This window comes from Callospermophilus lateralis, unplaced genomic scaffold (genome assembly GCF_048772815.1).
Source record: "Callospermophilus lateralis isolate mCalLat2 unplaced genomic scaffold, mCalLat2.hap1 Scaffold_550, whole genome shotgun sequence".
Classification (NCBI taxonomy): Eukaryota; Metazoa; Chordata; class Mammalia; order Rodentia; family Sciuridae; genus Callospermophilus; species Callospermophilus lateralis.
The window spans coordinates 840,115-864,258 of record NW_027514478.1 but is presented as its reverse complement, the minus strand read 5'-3'; the positions used below and the strand labels follow the sequence as shown (position 1 = coordinate 864,258).

Below are 24,144 nucleotides of genomic sequence, written 5' to 3'. Positions count from 1 at the left end.
ACCCAGCACCTGTAGTAACTCTTCCTTGCATGCTAAATAGCATCTGTGTATGAAACATATACCCACTGATTCATCGTAGGTTTTGTGAGAATATTTATTATTTTTTTTCCAGATATGATGGTGACACTTAAGAATTCAGTCATTATCCAAATCACGTATTTCTGAACACAGAAAAATACATATTTCTAGTACCAGTCAATAAAGAAAATAAAAACAAGAACATACTCATATAACCTATATACAAACAACTTTAATCAGGTATAATTTTTGACAGACTTAGAAATATTATTATTTGAAGCTAATGACCACTAAGATTTTTATCAAACTTTTAATGTAATTTCAAAGTGAACAAACTTCTTATGATTTTACTCTTTATTTTGAAAGGTTGGAGCAGTTCCTCAACTACTAATCAGTTACCACCCAAAAGAAATTGTGCATGTGTTTTCATATTTTCACACAATTTTTATGTGTGTACAAATTGCAGATGTGCAGTACAAATTGCAAAATTTTTCTCTTGCTAGATTTTTAAGACCCATTTCATGTTTTGTGCCATCTACAAAATGTTATGACCAAATAATGATTTGATAATACCATTATTTTAAATTATGTTAAAATTATCCCAAAATATTAGAAAATATTATTTTTATATATCCTTTCTATTGCATTTTAAAATTACAAAGAAATGTGCACTTAAAAAAAGTGTGTGACAGACTTTGAATTGGTAGTATCACACATCTGAATTTAATTACAAGTATGATAAATCTAAAACAAAGAAGACATATATAATCACATACATATGAATGCTTAGTTTACATTTTAGATATCAGGTACATCTCTGTCCTAAAAGTATGGACAAAAATTTTGTACTTGTTATTCATGACATTTAATTCACCAAGCACCAAGTTAAAATGAACACTGACTCACCTCTTATTGAAGTAAATGCCTGTGACAAACATTTGTACAATATTATGTAAAAAGCCAAGCAAATGAAATTACTCAATAAGCAAACTCAAATCTGTGTTTTAAAAAAATATATAATCTTTGGTAATTTTTCTCTTTTAATGTTCTGACCTAGACAATAATGTACTATTTTGGACAAAGACTGTCATGCCATTTTCAATTTTGGACTAGAAATTGTCCTTATGGTATGATATGAGATATAAACAATAGCAATTTTTAAAAAGCAAAAATAAAAAGTTGAAAGAAAAAAATGACTTCCCCTTCTGCATGTGAGGACAGGGTCTTAAGAATCCCACTGACCTTCATATCCATGTCACTCCAGATTCATCTTCAGGCTGGTGGCCCTTTCATTGTCTGATTCTCCATGATCTCTATGGCTACAGAAAGACTATTGAATGTGAGGCCATCCTACTTGATACTCAGACCTTCATTTTTCTCAGCATTCTCTTGGAACAAAGAAGTTGCGGTCGGGGAATGGGGGGTTTCAGATGCTCTCCCATTGTTTTTCTGTACCTGTTGCAGGTAGAGTGGTGCTTCATTGCTTGGTCTGTGTCAGTGCTGTGGGGTGCCCAGCAGAGGCAGAGGCCTTACTTGCACAATTCCCTTTCCTCTCCACAGTGGAAGTGGCTGTAACATTCTTGGCTAGGTCAGACGCTTTTACACAGTTTTTAAAACATTCTTGAGTGAACTCGTCTGTGTTTAACAAACAGCCATTTGGGGGATCCATAGCTACCTTCATAAATTGTTTTCCACAGATGAAGCACAATGAAATAGAGCAACTTGAGTTTTTACCCAAGTACTACCTGTTAATAAATAGTTTCCATCAACAAAATGGACTTTTTGGTGTCCCCTATTACAGTAATGTGGTGAAATGGTTCCAAACCTTCTAATTCATTGTCATTACTTTATCAGAGTTGTCTTTAGATTTAGGCTTAGAATCTTCCTCTCGCAGAAAATCACACTGAATTGAGTAATTCCTTCCAACTCTTTTTGACACCAGTGAGAGCATGCTTGCTCTGGTTGGTGCATAAGAGGTGGTTGGGGCAGATAAGTCAGAAAAAGACGTGCTTTCTGTGTTCAGTACAACTTGGGGCTCACCAGCTACCAATGGCTTCCTTTGTCTTGAAGTAAAAACTGAAAGTGGAATTAACCAAATGAACACAGTCCTGCTGCTCACTGCTATTTGAGTGTTAAAGACCTATCATATTGCTATCTGGGCTACTCAGTCTCTGTCCATTCCTGTGAATGTGCATTGCCCAGTGTACAAAGTTCAAATGTTACTCTTTTTTAATCACTCCCTTACTTGGAGTTCTTAGTGACAGCTCAATAACATTCCTGGGATGTTATTGAAAACTTGGTTTGGACAGCTGTAGCCATTTAGAGTTTTCCATATTTAAAAGTATAAGGCATAAATAGTGGCCTCACAAAAATGTCTATATTCTAATCCTGGGAACCTGTGACTGTTATGTTACATGGCAAAAGGAACTTTGCAGAAGCTTGAGATGGGGAGGTTCTCCTGCAGTTCCTTTTAAGGCTTTAGGGACAATTAAAATAAAGATGTTAAAATGGGACATGATGGTTAAAAGCATGGACTCTGTAGCCAAACTACTGTGTGATTATGGATAATTTGTTTTTCTATGCCTCACTTTTCACCTCTGAAAAATAGAACTAAACTATTGTTGTGAGGATTAGATGAGAGGATTAGGACAGTAAGTGGCACATCACAAATACTCACAAGTGTTAGCTATTTCTTATTTACATAGCAATTCCATGTGGAAGAACATTTCTTCTGATCTCTGTTCTAGATCTGAGAGCAGATGATTTAGCTGGAATAGCACAGTTTACACTGGATTGTGTGTAGTGATTTCTTTCTTATCCTTGTTAGTCTTCAGATTTTATGAATGTACTTGACTTGTTCTCATATTACACTATGAAATTGGATATGTTAATTCTTAACTTATAAACCTTCCTTTTAATGCATTGGCTCAATTTACAACTATCATGGTTTTATCTTTGATGCAAAAACATGCAACCTTTTTCATCTTACCTGGGAGCTATAGATGGTATGGTATTATTTTAGTATTTGATCTTCTTTTATGTTTATTATTTCTTCACTTATTGATATAGATTCTCTAGCCATTTGTTTACTAAAGCATGATAACCTCTAGAACGGGAAATTCAGTCATTCATTCAATAAAATATTTCTTCAATAAAGATCTGTTTATTCCTTGTGCATACTACAAAAGGAACAGTTCCCACACCTTTCAGGATGCTTATTGTGTAGTCAGCAAGACAGAGCCAAAAGCACATGATTATAATTAGAGATGTGCACCAATGTCATAGGTTGGCAAAAAGAAGGGCTGAGGGAGTTCAATAAATCTAGCCAGATTTAGGACTCACTGAGTATGTAGGAGTTGACCATGCAGAGAGAGAGCACATCATAGACCATTCTGAAACACCTTAAATAGGCACCTTTGTATGTAATCTATGATCTTAATTACAGTCAGCTTCCTTCATCATGGAGCACAATGTTTGACATTCTACCTTGAATTAAACAAGAAATTCAGACTTGCAATCACTGCCTCCATATTAAATTATTTGAAGCATAATGATTACATTAAACTTACTGTGTAATCTCAGGCAAAAAGATTGTTGGTAAGGAATGTAGCATCAGCCCTACCATTTCAACTGAAAGATCTAGATGATGACAGGTTATAAAATTGACTCACCCCAAAGTAACAACAAGTTTAATATCAACTTGGAAAAAAATAAACTTAACATCAAAAAGACTTTGAAAGTTGTAAAGCAATCGTCTTTTGACTGTCAAAAAAAGGGTAGTAAAGAGGTAAGACATAAAAGAGGTAACATTCTTGGGGGTTTTGGGGGGTGGGGTAGGGTGGGTTCTTTTTTTTTGTCTTTTTTGGAACTAGGCATCGCATCCAGGATTTTGCAAATGCAAGGCAGACACTTTGCCACTGAGCTACATCCCAACCCAACATTCATAATATATAAAGAAAAATTTTAATTGTAATAACCAAAGCAGAATACATGAGAGGAACAGACAACATGAGCGAGTGTGCGCACGTGCGCACACACACACACACACACACACATTTAAAAATACCCGTTAAATATATAAAAAGATACTCAACTATATTTTTAATAAAAAACCTAAATTAAAGCTACTGTTGGTGAGTCTTAGGGGAAATAGGTACTTATTAATCACTGGTGGGAATAGAAAAATGGTAGAGTTCCTTTGGAGGGAAATTGAGCATTCTCTAACAACATATAAGTACATATTTTTGCCTTAGCAATCCCATTCCTGAGAATTTACTCTGAAGGTGCACCCGCAAAATGCAGGAAAAAGAGGGGGAAACACTTGCATATATACCAGATTCTCTGTTGAGGTGTTTTTTATAATGATAAAAAGTTAGAAATAATGTAGCCATATGAAGATTGACTGAATAAACTATGATACATAGGATGGTGTAGAAAATAATTCAGAAAATCTCCATGAACTAATGAGTGATTTTTAAAAATATATTATTAGCAGAATTTATCAAGGTAGTTCACATTAGCAGATTAAGGGGAAAGATTTCATAATGTTGTCAACAATGCAGAAAAAGTTCTCAGTTAAGTTTGAAATACAGCCTTGATTTTAAACAATTCTTGGCAAAGAACAGAAAAACATCCTTAACTTGATAAAACATGGCTACATGACATTTACAACCCAAAATCATTTAATGATGAATTTGAACAAAACAAGAGTGTCTATTACTTCTTTTCATCAGAATTGTTTTGGAAGCCCTAGCTACTGCACTAGGATAAGAAAAATGAAATATAAAAGGGGGGATGTTCTTTATTTGCATATTTATGAATATATAGAGAATATGCAAAAAAACCTATTCATAACTCATTAATAAGATAATGCGGTTTCTGGATATAAAATCTGTACAGACAAATCAATTCTATCTCAAACAAGTAATAGTTGTTAGAAAATGAACTATTATAATATATATAGTAGTATTAAATAATATCAAGGACCTTATTATAAATTCAACAAAAGAAATATAAGAATTTTATGTAGAAAATAAACCTTTGTTGAAAGAAAGAAAAGAATATCAAAAGGAAAAGGAAACTGGAGTAATCTTGAAATTAGGGAAAAAGATGGAAGAGTGACTTAATAATTGTTATGGTTGGTGAGATGTTGAATTGTACGTTCTCTTTTACTTTTTTCATTTCTCTTGATTGAATTGTTTATGAGAATGCATTTTATAAAAACAGTGAAGTCATTATTCTTTTTTTCATTTGTTCATAATAGTTATTCTTGACATTAGATTCATTTGGACTAATTATAAATGCATGGAATATAATTTGCTCCAATTCAGTCCCTTCACCCTCCCCATCCTCCCTCCCACTGTTCCCTTTGATCCACTTTACTGATCTATTTATTTACATTTTTTAAAATTAGTATCTTATAGATATTCAAAGTGATGAGTTTCATTATAGTATATTCACATATGTGCATTGGAAAGTTAGTTTGGGTTCATTCCACAGTTTTTCCCTACCCACTCCCCATTCCCTTCTTTTTCTTTTATTGATTTTATTTGTTTTAAATACAGGACAATGGAGTCTATTACAATTCTTATTACACATATAGAGCACAATTTTTTATATCTTTGTATAAAGCATATTCACGCCAATTCACGTTATACATGTACTTGTTTTTTTTTTGCATTACAATTTTTATTACACATATATACCACAATTTTTCTTATCACTGTTTGTATATAAAGTAGGTTGACAGCCAATTTGTGTCTTCAGACATGTACTTTGGATAATGATGTCCATCACATTCATTCCACATTCATTAGGAGGCTAATCCCCTGCCTCCTCCCTTTCCCTCACTCCCCTCTTCCCTATCTAGAATCCATCTATTCATCCCATGTTCCTCCTCCCTACCCTATTATGAGTCAGCCTCCTTATATCAGAGAAAACATTTGGCATTTGTTTTTTGGGGATTGGCTAACTTCACTTAGCATTATCTTCTCCAATGCCATCCATTTACCTGCAAATGCCATGATTTTATTCTCTTTTTAAAAAGTTCATTGTGTATATATGCCACATTTTTAAAAATCCATTCATCCACTGAAGGGCATGTAGGTTAGCTCCACAGTTTAGCTATTGTGAATAGTGCTGCTATAAACATTGATGTGGCTGTGTCCCTGTAGTATGTTGTTTTAAAGTCCTTTGAGTATAGTCCAAGGAGAGCAATAGCTCGGTCAAATGGTGGTTCCATTCCCAGATTTCCAAAGAATCTCCATACTGCTTTCCAGATTGGCTACACCAATTTGCAGTCCCACCAGCAATGTATGAGTGTACCTTTTTCCCCACATTCTTGCCAACACTTATTGTTGTTTGTCTTCATAATAGCTGCCATTCTGATTAGAGTTGTATCTTAGTTTTGATTTGCATTTCTCTGATTGCTAGAGATGTTGAAAATTTTTTCATATATTTGTTGATTGATTGTATATCCTCTTCTGAGAAGTGTTTGTTCAAGTCCTTGGCCCATTTTTTGATTGGGTTACTTGTTTTTTCAGTGCTTAGCTTTTTGAGTTCTTTATATACCCTAGAGATTAGTGCTCTATCTGATGTGTGAGGGGTAAAGATTTTGTCCCAGGATGTAGGCTCTCTGTTCACCTCACAGATTGTTTCTTTTGCTGAGAAAAATCCTTTTAGTTTGAATCCATCCCATTTATTGATTCCTGGTTTTAATTCTTGTGCCATAGGAGTCTTATTAAGGAAGTTGGGGCCTAACCCATATGATGAAGATTAGGGCCTACCTTTTTCTTCTGTTAGACACAGAGTCTCTGGCTTAATTCCTAGGTCCTTGATCCATTTTAAGTTAAGTTTTGTGCATGGTGAGAGTTATGAGTTTAATTTCATTTTGTTGCATATGGATTTCCAGTTTTCCCAGCACCATTTGTTGAAAATGCTACCTTTTCTCCAGTGCATGTTTTTGGCACCTTTTTCTAAAATAAGCTGATTGTAATTTTGTGGGTTAGTCTCTGTGTCCTCTATTCTGTACCATTGGTCTACCAGTCTGTTTTAGTGCCAATACCATGCTGTTTTTGTTACTATTGCTCTGTAGTATAGTTTAAGGTCTCATATAGCGATACTCCCTGCTTCACTCTTCTTGCTAAGGATTTCTTTAGCTATTCTTGATCTCTTATTTTTCCAGATGAATTTCATGATTGCTTTTTCTATTTTTATGAGGAATGCCATTGAGATTTTGTTTGGAATTGCATTAAATCTATATAGTGCTTTTGGTAGTATGATCATTTTGATAATATTAATTCTGCCTATCCCAAGAGCGAGGTAGATCTTTCCAGAAATAGTAAATGAATTCAGCAAAGAAGCAGGATATAAATCAATACCCATAAATCAAAGGCATTTCTGTATATCAGTGACAAAGCCTCTGAGAAGGAAATGAGGAAAACTGCCCCATTTACAGTAACCTCAAAAAAAAAAATAAGATACTTGAGAATCAACGAAAGAAGTCAAAGATCTATACAATGAAAACTACAGAACCCTAAACAGAGAAATCAAAGAAGATCTTAGAATATGGAAAGATCTACACATTCCTTTCTTAAAAGGAGAAAGGGAGGAAGAGGGAGGGAGAGGGGAAAGGTGGGCAGGGTCAGATCAGAATATGATAGCCCAAAGGGTGGGGTTTTGGCCTGCTGAGAACTTCTAACTGAAGGAGATTGGAATCCCGAAAGCAACCTCAGCAGCAAAGCCTCTGCCCTCCTCCTGCCCTCCTGTCCTCCACCCTTCTCTCCCAAAGCCTTCTCTCATAAAACCTAGAAAGCTCTCTCTCTCTCTCTCTCTCTCTCTCTCTCTCCTCTACCCTCCCTGCTATTCCCTTCCTCTCCCCTTACCCTCCCTTACCCCCTCCCTTAAAAACCCTCATTTCAGACAGGACCTGCCTTAGGTCCAGAAGGAAAGAAGGCTATACAGAGAGGCCAAGAAGAATCTGACCAGACAGGGCTTGCTAGGATCCTGGCAGCCTTTTACCATTAGCTCACACGCCCTTTCCAGTCATTTCTACATGGCCGTCCATTCTTCATGGAACATAAACATAAAAACAGGAGTTTTCCCTGGATCTGTAGGTCTTTATTTCTGAAGGCTTTTAGGTCAAATAAAGTTCTATTAAATAAATGTTATGATTTTTAAAATGTAAAGATATATACTAGTTCATAAATTAGAAGAAGTAATTTAATTTATATAGATAGACTCTTTCTGAAACTCATCTGAATTTTTATTGCAGTTCCTGGACCTTTTATACAGCTATAGAATTAAGATACTGTATTAGTGATAAGAGGATAAACAGTTCGGTAAGACAGAAAACTCAGAAAGTGATTGCCACATGATTTATGATTGAGGTGGGACTGCAGATCAGTGGTGGAAAATGTCAGTCTTTTTAATAAGTAGTGCTGAGACAATTGAGTATGTGAAATTGAATGAAATTAAAGCTCCTACTATACACCATAGACAATAATTCTGTGTGACATATAGAATTAAGTGTGTGGGGCTGGGAATGTGGCTCAAGCATTAGCATGCTCGCCTGGCATGCGTGTGGCCCGGGTTCGATCCTCAGCGCCACATACAAAGATGTTGTGTCCGCCAAATACTAAAAAATAAATATTAAAACTCTCTCTCTCTCTCCCAATCTCTCACTCTCTCTCACTCTTTCTTAAAAAAAAAAAGAATTAAGTGTGAATGGCAAAACAATAAAATGCTTTCAAGATAATACCTTTATGATTTTGGAGTGGGGTAAGTTTTCTTAAATATAACATAAAAAGCACTGATTGTAAAGGAAGATATTAAGAAATTTGATATTACTAGCAGTAAGTATTTATCATAATCAGAAGACACCATGGCAGACAAAAGTCATTCTTAATATTCAAAACTAATACTTGGTGTTAGAAGTTAGCAACGGTTGCTATCTTTTGGAAGAGTGCATTGGATAGGGTGTGGGGAAGGACACTCCCAGGAGGCTGATCATATCTTTCCTAGATCTGATGCTAGTTATACAGGTGTATTCACTTTGTGAAAGTTCAGCAAACTGTGCTAACAATTTGTACATTTTAAAATGTATATGCTCTACTTCAACAAAAAGTCTTTATAAAAGAAAACTAAGAATCTATTTGTAAAACATTTGTCCAGCAAAATAATAGAGACCTCCTACAGCTCAATAAGATAGACATCTCAATAAAAAATCGAGCAAAATATTTGAACACAATTCAGAAAGAGGAAATCATTTATTTGATTTATTTGAAAAGGTGCTCAATCTTATTAATCTTCAGAGGAATGCAAATTAAAATGATTGATCTCTTTATACCAAAATTGGCTAACATGAAGAATCTGAGAAAACAGTACCTAATGAGGAAGTGGAGCAATGAGAACACTACTGCACTTGGGCTAGGAATAAAAATTGGCACAACCACCTTGGGAAATGGATTGTCATTACATAGTAGGTATGGAGGTTGCTGCATTCTCTGGCTGGGCACAAAATCACGAGCCACCACACAGCTTGTAGATTCAAACAGCAATTCTTTATTCCCGAACTCACACCGGCCGTCTACAAACACGTTCTGGGGGAATCCAGGTTCTCTGCCCAAATCCACCACTCCACTGGGCTTCTGTCTCCCAAATATACTGTCTGACCCTAAGAACTCAAGAGGAACTCAGGCAGCAGGATATGCCCTATTCTAAAGGGGGAACACTCTAATCTCCTATTATGCTAAACCGGGGACACCCTAAACACGGATCCACCCTGGTCCTTGAGCAAGGTCACCTTTCAGGAGTCCTTCCACTAGACAGCATGGGAGTAGCTGGCAAGGAAATTGTCATACCTACTTGGCTGATGGCTCCCAGCAGAGGTAACATGCCAGGTGACTTAGTGATTCCGCTGTTTCAGAAATGGGTGCTTATGGGCACCAGAAGATGTTCAGAAGAGTATTTATAATAGCCTTGTTAACTATATCCAAACACTTGGAGTAATTCAAATATCTATCAACACAAGAATTTGTACATAAACTGTAGCATATTTATACAGCCATGTACTACATAATAGAATGAACTTTTCTGCAGAAAAATTCATATATGATATACATACATGTGAATATGTATGTATATAAATATCAACGTATACATATTCACATTTTTCATAAAATTTCAGAGGTGTTTCTTAGCTCTCTGAAGTTCATCCCAGATGTCCAGGTACAAGCCCCCTCTTCTAAAAGTACCCTCATTTGTCAATCAAAGAAGATGCATAAAAAAGGTATTATGTATATATTTAATGATATCAGCCTGAGCCCATTTAGGTTTGTTAATGCAACAGTGGAATGCAGCCTCCAGGCCTTCCCATTCTTGCATTTGTCTGTATTGTCTTCATATTTGTTTAAATTAGAAAGTAATACATTTTTAACAGCATTGTTGAGGTATAATTTGTATATCATAACATTTCCCTTCTGTAAGAATAAAATTCATTGATTTTTGACACCTCTATAGAGTTTTGCATCTGTCACCACTATACAAGTTCAGAACATTCCCATCACCTCCCAAAATTTCCTCAAGCCACATTTGCCATCAATCAAATGTGTATTTTCAAATATAGTGTGTTGATTGCTTCATGTATTTCAAATAACTCATCATTAAAAATAGCATAACACATTGATGAATAGAAACTTGAAAAACATCAACCAAAATCTTTTGTTAAATGTATTTTGAGGTTCTGTATACATACTTGATTAAAATCAGCTTATTTGCATCTGTTCTCTACTGGTAGTTTCAAAAAAGGGAACATACTGAACAGTTGATTTCTTCCTTCATATGTTCTTGGTGGGTGAATGTTGTCATGTTGTTCTGGGTGGGTTTTAGTTTTAAAAATTTTACTTGGTTTTGGGGAAAATGTTCAGTTATACAAATGGCCCTTTTATATGGCAGTCTGTATATTACTACTTTCTTAGAATAAATCATACAAAATAGAATGAAGAATAGAAGTTAGACTATATAGTTAAATTAAAACATAAATATCAAATTGTAAATTATTCTTTATTAGGAGTAACTAAAGGAAAGAATGTATTGATCAACTCTGATATTAAATGTCTCAGACTTTAGAACAGAATAACAAGTATTTTAAAAGCTTTTCTTGTCTTTGTTCTACCACTTCATATTAAGATGCTGAGTATAATATAGAAGTACATATGGAATATAAATATTATGTGAGCATATTATACTATTATGTATAATTGGGCTTCCTCAAGTGATGTTTTTAACAAACTTTTATTGTACATACTATACACTATTATTATAGAAATTATTATTTCTGCTTAAAGGTGATTGTATGGTTGGGAAATGCAGATATATTATGTGTAAAATTAAATATTTTTCTAAAAAAGTATAAATCAGATGTTCATGAATTTTGGACATAAAAATACATAATGCCTAGCTAGTTCTTAAGAGGTAGGCTATATCTTCTGTTTGTCAAAGTATTTACTCTGAAATATTGGTGGAGCTATCTTTTATTGAGGTTTCTCTGTTGCCAGGTACTTTATTACCAAGGTTGCCATCAGAACCAGGAATGACATTACTCACTATCAGGATTGAGAAAATTGGTCTGAAAGACCCTGGACAGTGCATTGATCCCTATATTACAGTTAGTGTAAAGGGTAAATAACTGGCAAATTGCATTATGTTTTTTCTCATATGGGACAAAGTTTTTGACAGGGTTGTATATGTGACAACTTACTTTAATGCATTCTATAATGAGGCAAAATCCTAGAAGAGATCATAACAGAACATAGTTCTGAAAGACTTACAAAATATATTTCCTACTTGCTTTTGAGTTTGTATAGATTTTTGCTCTTCAGATTCCAGCTAACGTGCGGACTAAACATACACATTGTCCTTAACAGCAGCTACAGCCTTCAGGATGTAGATTAACAATAGCACTCCTCACATTCCATGGGTGTGTAGTTTTCTACACAAAGCCCCATGTCCTGTTTTCCCATCTCTCCTGCTTCAGCCCCTCTTCTTCCTGTGCTACTGAGGTATCTACATAGGTGAGTCCTACAGAGGCAGATGAAAATCAGGGGACAGGGAAGTAGGGTGCGTCCATAACATCCATGCCCTGAGAGCAATCCCGTGGGATGAAGATGTGATTAAGGAATAAATGATACCATTTTACAGAAATAACTATAGTTAGTACAAATGGCTTATTTTAATCTGTAGTTTTGCACCAAAGGAACAGATCGGTGCTGAAATTAAATGGAGGAACTTTTATCAATTGCAGAAATAAAGTCAGATCCATGGGTTCATTAGTGCTAATTAAAAGAAAAATATGACCACAAAGAAAAAGATTTATTTAAAGAACCTAATCCACAGCACTAATACTGGTACACTTTTAAATTCCGATGTTACTAGTTATCAAATATATAGTATACTGGAAAATATTTACATTGTTTGATAGACCATTTGTAAAATGGCATACTCATTCAGAAAGCATACTTAAAACACAAAAATATTTAATGATGTTGTAAATGTTAAGTTACCTTTGCATATGTTAAACTGAAATATTTTTATGTAAATATTTTTTAATTATTAAATGTACTAAATTGTTTTTGAGCTTTTTGAGACACATAAATGAATAACACATAAACACTGAGGAGTTATTAAATGAGTCCATGTTGAATTTGATTAAACTGAGATTTTAAAACCCAGAAAATTAAAACTATATATAACGTACCATCTGGTTGTTGTAAATTCAGGGTATGTTGTAAACAGTATAACCAGAATTTAGATTATATGAAAAATTATTCATTAACCAAAGGGTTTTTGTTGGCTGTTCTCATCCATTTTGGGTTCTTAACAGGGAAATTATGATAAGGTTAGGTTTAAAGGCTTTTCTAAATAAGCCATATACTTGATCAAAGTTAGAAATTGGTGGCAGAGCTCCATTGTGGCAAATTATATACTCCAGATTTTTTTTTTTTTTTGCATAGAAAAATATAGTGGACTATTCCCTAAGGAAAACATGTTTGTTCTTTTTACCACTTCACTATGAAGATCAAGTTTTGTCCACTTGGCCATGTAAAGGCTTCCTTGTCCCCTTCATGAGGTCTCCTATCCAGTCTATATTCATTTCTCTCCACATACCCCATGAACTTCAACAACTCTCACATACTTGCTCACACCAAATAGGAATCTCTTAGCCTGAGAATCTCCTCTCAGCTCTTTCCATGCCTCTTTAGGAACTGTAACCTTTGCAGTTTCTAGATTTTCCGTCTGTATATGTGAATGCTCATAAGCAGAAACTTATTTGTTTCTCCAGATCTGAATGGCATAGATTTAACTCCTGTGCAAGATACTCCTGTGGCTTCAAGAAAAGAAGATACATATGTTCATTTTAATGTGGACATTGAGCTCCAGAAGCATATTGAAAAATTAACCAAAGGTTTGTAATTATCAGTTACTGACTTCTTAAGGACTTCTTAAGGACAGTACTTATCTGGGTTTGTGTTGATAGTGTACTTAAAACAAGATCTTATGTCACATAGTTATGAATATTGACTTAAAGAAAGTCAAATCAACATTTTTTTAAATTATGAGAATTAGCAGTTGCATTATCTAGTTGTGTAATAATGTGGTTAAATATTATTTGACAGGGAAGTATTTCTCATAATACAGAGTTAAGGAAGCAGGTTCTCTAATAATTACCTTAAGTCCTTTTAGGAACCTAATGATTACTTTCTAACAGTTAAGGAATTATTTTTTTTCTTTCAATAAGATGCTTTGGGTAAAAAGATACTATAACTGGCAGTTAGTTTGTAAGAATATGGAAAGGACAATCTGGGCATGGTGGTTTCAGGAGGGAGAGAAATAAAATATCAAAGGAACTCTTTTAAATTTCTATTCTAATATAGGTGCTTATTGAAACCATTTTTATAGGTACTGCTGATACTTAAGTAACTTCTGTTTTTCTTGTGGTATTTAATATTTTATATTCTTTGGTAGTTTATGATTCTACCTGTGTACATAGCTTACATTCTTGCTATACAATTTTGTTGTACTTTGTAGAATTAAATGATATGGAGAAATGTCACTCAGACATGGTAGATGAGCTTGGAGTGACAGCCACAGTGAGTTATCAACAGTTGTGTCATCAGACTGTTTGACACATGTTACTTTGTAAAATCATAGGCTTCTGGTGACACATAAGAAATGTGTGGTCTCTGGCTTATGTGGTTTGTTTTAATTCCTTAGGTGCAGCTATCTTCTTTGAATTCAAACACTACAAGCCTAAAAAAAGGTTTACCAGCACCAAGTGTTTTACTTTCATGGAGATGGATGAGATTAAACCTGGGCCAATTGTAATAGAACTGTAAGTGATATACACATAGGATTCATACTGTACTAATGGTTACTAGTTCATGTTTCTTCTTAGTCCCTCTTATCTAGAATGTAACATTGGAGTAAATCAATCATCAAAGTATTTTAAACAATCATCTTTCTATTGTGGTTACAGATACAAGAAACCCACTGACTTTAAAAGAAAGAAATTGCAGTTATTGACCAAGAAACCACTTTATCTTCATCTACATCAAACTTTGCACAAGGAATGATTCTGACATGAGTAATGTGGAATTTCTGTGAATTTTACCACTCAGTACAAACCATCATAGCTCTGGGTAGCATATTCATCCTTCAGGAGGCAGGAAGTGAGCCGTACCTATAGGCCAGTGAGTCCTTTGCAAAGCTGTACCACAGAACTAAAGTCCAGCACCTCATTGTTATGACTCCTTTGGATACAAGGTTTATTGTAGATTTTGAAACATGTTTTTACTTTTCTATTAATTGTGCAATTAATAGTCTTATTCCTAATTTACCACTGTTCCTACCCTGCTTCCTGGAACAATACTGCTGTGGTACGTATGCTCATCTTCAAACTTTAAAATACAGCAATAAGAATGTGCTAGAGTTTACACATTTGCTCACTTTTGCTCCAATATGGTCTTTTGATTTGAATTAACTTCAAACTTTTGAATTGAAGTGGGTAGGATAGTACCAGATTGCTTTGAAAGGAAATTGGATCACTTATGGTCTATCTTATAGGCTGTTCCTTAGAGCTGGCCTAAATTCACCCTCATCTGATAGTTCTACTTAGAAATAGTGTGCCTTGACCAGATCAATATCTTATATGGGAGTGCCCCCCAGATTGTAGCTGTGATTTTTTTCCAGATGACCAGATTGTTTTTCTGAAAGTGAGCATATTTTTAGTCATGTTGATTAGTTGTTCTACATCACATTGCTATTGATTCTAGGGTTAACATTAATGATTCCAGGGTTAACATTAAAACCATCTCTCTCAGAATAATTACAAATTTTGGGGTGGGTTTAAATCATGTTATCTAAAAATAATTGAGTCAGATGCTAATGAGATACTGCAGGAACAACTGCTGTTTTTCTGACAACTGACTGTGAAACCTTAAAACCTGCATACCTTGTCTTTATAAAGTGATGAGTATGCAAAATCTGGAAAGATATTCTATTTTTTAATATAGGTAGATACAACTGCCATTTATTTCCTATTTAGATATATTGACATTCATATGAAAATATGCAGGCCATTAGCCTATTATAATTTCACCATTTACATTACTTTTAACTTAATGATGAGACATAAATAAAACTTTCATAGTACACAAGGTGGATATTTGATACACAGAACATAAAGATTTGTGAGGAGCTTTTTTGTAGGTTACATGTAGAACCCATGTATTTTAATATTCACTATTTTAAATGAACCATGCATGAAGGGAATGCAATACTTGGCCTATTTTTAAACTAGTGTAAACCCTAATCATACCATCTGTTTGCTTTTTAAAATGAATAACAGTAATTTTAGCCCTTGCACTTCAAGAGATCTAGTCTTTAATTTTTCAGTTGTCTGTTAGGTCAATTTTGTTTACTAGATGAATGTTAATAAAACGATATGAGCCTGAAAGAATTCTCAACCAAATTTAGTCTTTTCTTTCATCTGGATTGGGTTAATTTCACAAGTGCAAAAATAGTTCAGTCTACAGTAGTTCTAGGAAATGAAGAATTTGCCTTAATAAAATGTTCACTCAACTGAAACTCTGAGTAGTCAAAATTTCCAGACTGTAAACTTCTCAAGAGAAGGGCCTCATCTTCTCCATGTCATGTAAACTTTCCAAGGTGCTTGGCAGCACTCTGTACCCTGTGGAGTACTCAGTACCTTTTTGTTTGATGTTACTGATGTTGAAGTTGCTCCCTTAAAATCTACTATTAAAATGTAGCAAAACTGATACATTGTTCTTTCTGTTTTTTTCATAGACTATAAAACATGTATATCAAAGTGATAATTTAAAAAAAAAAAAACCTTTTTTTTTGGGGTTGTAGATGGACACAGTACCTTTATATTTATATGTGGTGCTGAGGATCAAACCCAGTGCCTCACACGCAACCCCAGCCCCTCAAAGTGATAATTTATATGAAGAAACATTTAGCATCCTTCACATAAGAATGCTTTTTTTTAACCTCTATTTATTTATGTGATGCTGAGGATTAAACCCAGGGCCTTGCCTGTGCTAGGCAAGTACTCTACCACTGAGCCACAACCCCAGCTGCCACCAAAGAATGGGGTTATATGAAAAAAAAGAGGATGCTTTGTATGAATGTCTTTCATCAGCATTAAACAAACTTAAATTGAACATTGTCATTAGCTTAGCTTTAATTCAGACCTGAATGACCAAACCTCCCCTGCCAAAAAAGGTGGTTTTATCTTGAAGCAATTAACACAAAACAATCTGTATCTCACAAATTAGTTGTTTAAATTTACTTTCTAGTGTGGGAGGGGATGAGTCACTGGACAATAATTACAACTATAGCAGTAATACTTTCAGGTTGAAACACTACTGCTTCACAAATGAAATGATTTTAGTAACTAAACTCAAACACAATTTGCTGGAGAGGACTTCTAAAACTTTTGAGATACAAAAGTATAATTGAATCAAGGGACAGTATTCTCTCACAACCGGTATATGGGCAGCTACCTTGGGCTTTGCTACAGAAGTGGTACAATCAGATGGATATAAGGAGAGGAAATTATGGGTGGGCTCAGAACTGCTCAGATAAACTACGTAGAACGCATTATAGCTTACTAATAGAATAAATACAAAAAAGGCTTTAGAGGGAAAACTACTGTTGCTTTGAATAAAAAAATAAATCTGCCTTTCCTTGAAAATCTATCTTCTTAGCTGACATCACCTTTATTTAAATGCTATTTTAAAATTAGAAGTTATAGTAACTTCAGCATTGCCATGTGTCCTGTAGAGGTTGAAAGATACATTCAAAATTGGTGTTTGTGACTTAAATTTTATTTTACATGGCTAAAAATGGCATAAGGTATTATATGGTTTTTCTCTTACACACAGCTGCTGCTTCTGATATTAAATGGAAGCTATGTAGATTGAATTCTTCCTAACAGACTCAAATTCTTTTTGATTCTGAGTCATCTTCAGTAGTTTAGAGATTTTGTTTCACAGAGATTTTGTTTCACACTGAAGCTTTTGCCCCTATTTTGAGAATACTTAGGGGACATAAAAAGAACAATGATATGTTCTAGGTTCCAACAATCCTATTACTTTCTAGAACTTTAAAGAATGGAAGAATATGGTCTAGCAGTAAACAAAAGTACCAGGCTTTTATAATTTTATTTAAATCTTAAACCTCTTAAAATGTACTGTTAAAATTGCTGTAATTAAAATTACAGCTCTGGAGAGCTAGTTCTTAGGAACATTGTTTTAAAGACAGTAGTTACAGATTCAGGACTTGCTTTAATTGATTTTTAAATAAAATATATTTGAGTACCTAAAAAAAAAGAATTTAATTCAGCCCATAGTTGCTGATTAAGGACATTATAAGCCTTAGGGTTTCATTCATTCTTAGAGGATTATACTTTTCTAATTTTTTTATCATATTCCTTGAAAATCAGTGGCAAGGTATGGGAAAGAGAAGAGTGTGTGTGCACATTTTTTTTTAAAAGAAATTTCCTTATTTTTTATAGACACAACATACCACCCTATATTTTACTGTTTTAATGCAATACTGGCAAAAGCAGTAGAACTTCAGGTCAAACAACTCTTGCTACTAATGTAAACTCATTCTCAGAAAACCATTCTCACATGGACAGTGGTTAGAAAAAAGTACATGAATGTGCTACAAAAATAGAGCCACAAGACTTCTCACAAGTAAAAGAAATTCCTCTGTATAAGTCCACAGTTGACCAAGGTCCAGCCTCCTTAACAGTGAGCAACAGGAAATATGCTGCCAAGTCACCATCTTCAGTTCTGAGAGTGAGTTTACATGCTTCCCCAATGGCACAAAGTCTCATGACGATCCAATGAATCAACAGACACTTGGGAAATATTAATAAACAATTTTTTATGAACTATTACAACAAAGAACTTCAGCAAGAAGGAAAATGAAGTTTATGATCTTTGAGTAAACATTTTTAGCGTAACAGTCTCTGCGACCAGATATTTAAAGAGAAAAATCAAGCTTATAAAACACCATTTCTCTGTTATCAACTGGAATACACTAAAAATAAGATACTGGAAATACATGTTCTTAAAGCATTTCCACAGGAAATGTCCATAATTATGACATTCTAAACCATTTAGCAATTGTATATGCTACATTAACTAAAACAAAGGTATTCCTTATTGCATATTTTAAAGTTGGAAGGATACTCTAGTTTAAGTGGGGGATATTTAGGGGGAAAATATTTTGGCTCCAAATGTATACTGCACCAAGGCAGCTTCATTCTAAAAACATAAACCATTTAAAATAAACTTTTATATTTTGAAGCCAATAATCCTTCAACACAATGAATAGTTCATAGTCCACTTTCTGAGTAAGTGTCAGAGGTTAATTTTATGGGCCCTGTTTTAAGGCCTGTGAACAGCCCTCACTACTCTGAGAATCGGGTGTAGGTGGAGGTTCATCTTTAAAGCCTGAAGACATTAAGTCTTTTGCAGCAGGTGGTGGCCCATAGTCTTGGGGACCATGAGTTGGAGGTGGTAATGGGGCACCAGGAATGAAGTACTCTCTTGGGCCAAATGAGCCTAAAGGTCTAAATGGTGCAGGTCCTGGAAAAAAATCACGAGAATCAAAAGGCAAATCCCATTGTCCAGGTGGAACACCTGGTGCATATTCTCTGAAGCCTATTGGTGGACGGATACTAGGACCTGGAAAATAAAAAGGAAGTTATGTAAATACCCAGAAATTTCTGAACTTGGGTGATTTCAAGTATGTTAATATAGTCTTTAATTTCTCCCAAGCCTAGAACATCAACTGGTGAACATCCTGACTTGCCAGATGAGGCAAACTGAAATGGAACAAGTTTAGGTTATAGCCTGGCCAACCAGCCATGAAGCAACATATTAAGGATTTAAACATGGCTCTACCTAGCTCCAGGCTTATCTTTTATCTTTCCCTACTATATAATTGCAGAATTATTTCTATCTCACAAGAGCTCCATTTATATTTGGAAGTACTATATTACCATGACAAGATGATAGATTATGAAAAAAGAACTTTACTACATCAAAGAAATTTTGATAAAAGGAAATCCCACTATTTATTACTGTATCCATTAAAAATTCATGAAGTATTTCAGCATGGACTTTACACATGCCATCAGAATCAAGGTGCATGTCCTCCTGGAAAAGGCCTTCCACAGCCACCTAATTAAATCAGCAACATTTATTAGGTCACTGTTAAATCCTCCTCTTTAACACTTCCCTCTGACTTTTCTCAAGGTAAGAAGGGTTTGACTTTTCCTTTTCTATATTCTATAACCTACTGCCTATGATTCCATTATGGGTGATTACAAACTTTATGTTATAGGATTTTCATATCTGTGACAAAATTTTAAGTTATGGCATGTGTCTCATCCACCTTTTCATCTATTGCAGTGCATATCAACATATTTTCAACAAACATCTGCAGAAGTAATATTTCTGGCTTTTCTCTATATAGCCCCTTATCCTTGTCTATGAGATAGCTATTGCCTATCTCAGTATAAGATTATGTAGTGTCCCATATGTCCCAAAAAACTGGAGGAAAAGTTAAAATGTACTCAGCTGTATCCTTTCATTGTTAAGACCTGAGATAGCAACCAACTGTTTTAGCAAGCAATAGAAATGAAAGATGAATGTGATTTATAAGTCAATCACTACTGTTCAGATCATCATACCAAATGGTGGAGGAATTGGCCGAGGCCCAAAAGGCCCACCGAGCTGAAATGGCGGTCCATACCAAAAGGGAGGTGGTGGAGGCCGTCGCATCGGGGGTTCCATAGGGGGGCCCATGAAGGGTACCCCTGAGAAAGGAGGGGGCCCTTTCATAGCCATATTAACCTGCAATTTAAGATTTTAAAGAAGTTAAAAGTTTTAAAATTCCTATGTATTAAGACAAAGTACCAACACCGATAAAAGCTAAAACCAAAACAGGCACCTGTCCAGAGAACACCATCAGTGCAACAAAACTCTACCCACCCCTCCTGTGTATTCCCACTGACAGCTTACAGAAGTTAGAAGGATTCCACAAGAGGGAGCAGTTTGTTAGTGATTATATCTGCTCAGGAAAGGGAAAAGCAAGAGGACTGGCAGAGGTTATTAACAGAGGTGATTTCTGACCAGTATGTCATGCTGTATTCACTACAACCTATTTCAAAGGGAGTCCCCCTCCTTCCCATCACTTCCCTTTCATCACAATAGCTCATTACTTCCATATTAAGAATGAACAGAATAAAATGAAAAATACATTCTTTACCCATGTAATAATAGCTACTATTCAGAGTATCTTCAGTAAGTCTTTCATAATTATTCAACCTCTGAGATCTTTAAGTAGACTGTCTTGTTTTAAATAAGAGGGAACAAAAGCAAATGGATTATGATAATTTGTTGAAGGCCACACTGCATATTAAAGGGTCTCAATCCCAGGTTTGCCTGCAAGCCATGCTTTTCCCACCTCTACTCCTCTATAACAACGGGTCTTTGCTCTCTTTTAAATCTTCTACTACAAAGGGGTTGGGGGGTCTTATCTAAGCTGCCCTTAGATTGCTCCAGAGATGTATATTCCTGGAATATGTATACACTGGAACTTGAGAAGTATTTTCCAACACAATGCTATATACACAAATTAGGAAGACAAGGCTTTAATATTTACTTTCATTTACTGTACACCATTTGAGATATTGATTTATCATTTCCTATGAGTAGGGAGTTTGAAACTAAACAATTAAAAATTTATTTTATTATAGAGCTGCAGAAGACCTACCAGATATAATAGCAACACAGTTACAAGAAAATGCACTTATGTGAACAAATGAGACCATTGCTTGGGACTGGCTCAAGAGGTCATTTCAGATTATCATTGTTGCACTGAAACAGTATTTCACTTTCAGAAAATCTGATACCAATCTAATTCAAATCACTCAAAATAGGGTTTGCACAAATGGAGGAATTCTTAAATAGCATTCTTCCAAACAAAAATAAAAATGATGAATTATATAATTTATAATGAATTTACTTTGCCTTAGAACATTCAACACAAAACACCATATAAAGTTAGAGTGATAACTTTTCACATTCTGTAGTTCATTATAGTTGTACACACTTAAGCCACATTTCCAAGGAGAAAAGTAAGCTCAATATTGCATGCAGTTTAAAGCAAACAAGATTAGTGTCATGCTCTGAATATCCTTCCCAGAAATGCACAGAATAAAACCCAATTCAGTTCTCAACCTCTAAGTACTTACTCCAACTGGATGCTCAGTTAAAGAAGTAATGGTAGAAACTGAGGGGGTCTCAGGTTCTTGGGGAACAGTTTGCTTTTTAAAAAACAAATGGGATGGTACAAATAGAACACAAAGAAGGATAAAGCAAAGAGCAAGTACTGTAGGAAAGCAACATGTTCCTGCACCACCACGTGATTCACAGTAACTACAGAACTTACCTTGCCCTCATCCGTCACCTTAGCTGGAGAAGAACTTTTGGAGCTGCTGTTCATGTGAGCTGGACCACATCCTGGGTCTGTTAGAGATCAAAGAATGGATTCAGACTTATTCTAACATGAAGAGAATAAAAATCCTGCATCCACAATTACAGATTCTTTGAAATTACTTGGTCTCTTTACCAGAGGCAACGGGTTTCCCAGATGCCTCAGAAGACCATTGAGTACGAGGTAAAGGTCCATCCATTGACCCTTGGGAAAAAAGATCAGAGCCCTTGTATGTATTTTTCAGAAGAAATAAACCACTGGTGGACAGGTCAGGGTTCAACAATAACTAGAAAGCAACATTAAAATGGGTTGCTCAGGGGCTGGGGTTGTAGCTCAGTTGCAGAGTGTTTGCCTAGCATGTGTGAGGCACTGGGTTTGATTCTCAGCACCACACCATCTACAATTAAAAATATTTAAAAAAATGGGTTGCCCAATACATAAATCACAATTTATGAAGAGACTTAAGTAAAATAAAGAACTGCCTTGGGTTGATAGAACAGCAAATTAATACGTACTGGTCCTAAACTTTAAGCTACAGACTTGAAGTATGTGTAAGTTGGCTTTTCTTTAGTCTGTATAACCTGACTTCCAATCTTACCAAGACTACAGTCCTATTTAGAATTGGAAATAAGACTAAGTATTTCATATTGGAAATATGTGTGCTACATAAAGTTTAAGGCTACTTTTATAATATGTGGAAAAGGAACACCATAGAGATTTAATTTAAAGATAAAGGTTTACACTTCACAGTGTAAAATTTAAAAGAAAAAACAATACAGGGACCTCCAGGGGAAAAAAAAATGTTTTCTATTCTAGAACAGATTTTACAGAAAACATTCACTAAGATAAAGTAAGAAATTATCTTCTATATATTGTACAGGCCCAAATTCTATGTTTTCATTAGAATATTCAAAAGGGAAAAAAACCAAAACCTTGAAGCAGTTTACTATAAAGCAACATGTGAATGCTCACCAAATCCATTTCTAGGCATATCTCTTTGATTAAGAGTAGCAGAAGGAGGTCTCCCAGCTGGCTCTGCTGTCAGTGAAGGGGAACAGTCTCCACCACTCACGGGGGATGGACCAAAAGAGCCATTATGGCTCAGTGGACCTAAAGACAACAATGCCGTGTTACTACTTTAAGGCAGCCTTCTCCCTGACACCAACCCCCACACCTCCCGCTTTAGCAAATCATTCAGATTATTTCATAACCATTACACACAGAAATAAAAAGTAATTTACATACATTCTGCACCAAGAAATAAAATAGCTCCTTTTACAAAGTGCCCCCTACCTCTCCGAGGAGGATTTTGTAAATTTGGTCTCTCCGGCATTGGTTTTACAATCACAGGTTCATCTTGCCGCATTGCCATCTTTTGGGTCATTTCCAGTAGTCTTGAATATTGAGAAAGAATGGGCTGAATTATGAAACAGCAATCATAGATAATATCTAGCATAACCTTAAAACACTATAAAACATACAGTAAGATACCAAAAATCACATACTTCTGTCTCAAATTAGCAGCTTCCCTTTTCTCTTCAGCTATAGCTCTTTCTGCAGAACGAGCTTTGAGCTATTAAAGAGAAAATATTCAAATTCAGTTGCGGTAGGCTGTGCAAAAAATAAAGAAAAGGGGAAAAAAATCTTACCCAATTATCATGAGCTTTCTTCTCAAGCATAGCAATCTGAAAAAGGCAACACATTAAAAAAATGTTTTTAGGGATTCATTATTATAGCCTATAATTGTCTGTATTAGATATCAAAGAATTCTGCAACTACAGGACAGTATTAATTACTACCTGGTTTTTAAATGAGCGTTCGGTTTTCTGTAATTCTTCTTCCATCTCTTCAATTCTCCGCCTAAGAATTACAACAATTGAATAAAATTTGAAACATTCTGACCATTTTCTCTTTATTCCATCAGCTATACTTTTAAAGACTTTTATCATACATAAGAAAAACATTTCTAAAGTTATATGAATCCAGTGTGTTCAAAACTAATACTACAGACCAGGTGCAATGCCACATGCC

At 35.0% G+C, this 24,144-nt stretch overlaps 2 protein-coding genes across 2 annotated transcripts in view; one reads left to right on the top strand and one right to left on the bottom strand.

Moving 5' to 3' along the window:
- The window catches only part of LOC143389218 (axin interactor, dorsalization-associated protein-like), a 32,744-nt gene extending 18,096 nt beyond the window's left edge, over positions 1-14,648 (top strand). Inside the window, exons 7-10 of the mRNA XM_076842419.1 lie at positions 11,574-11,696; positions 13,358-13,480; positions 14,290-14,407; positions 14,552-14,648. Coding sequence (XP_076698534.1) covers positions 11,574-11,696; positions 13,358-13,480; positions 14,290-14,407; positions 14,552-14,648 — 461 coding nt within the window. The remainder of the gene's footprint in view (positions 1-11,573; positions 11,697-13,357; positions 13,481-14,289; positions 14,408-14,551) is intronic.
- A 3,650-nt stretch (positions 14,649-18,298) lies between these two features.
- Positions 18,299-24,144, bottom strand: part of LOC143389210 (transport and Golgi organization protein 1 homolog) — a 39,765-nt gene continuing 33,919 nt past the window's right edge. Inside the window, exons 20-27 of the mRNA XM_077108340.1 lie at positions 23,913-23,973; positions 23,763-23,798; positions 23,619-23,686; positions 23,407-23,507; positions 23,086-23,223; positions 22,069-22,145; positions 20,306-20,468; positions 18,299-19,295 (exon numbers count right to left, since the gene is read on the bottom strand). Of these exons, the coding sequence (XP_076964455.1) occupies positions 18,982-19,295; positions 20,306-20,468; positions 22,069-22,145; positions 23,086-23,223; positions 23,407-23,507; positions 23,619-23,686; positions 23,763-23,798; positions 23,913-23,973 (958 nt within the window). The 3' untranslated portion in view covers positions 18,299-18,981. The remainder of the gene's footprint in view (positions 19,296-20,305; positions 20,469-22,068; positions 22,146-23,085; positions 23,224-23,406; positions 23,508-23,618; positions 23,687-23,762; positions 23,799-23,912; positions 23,974-24,144) is intronic.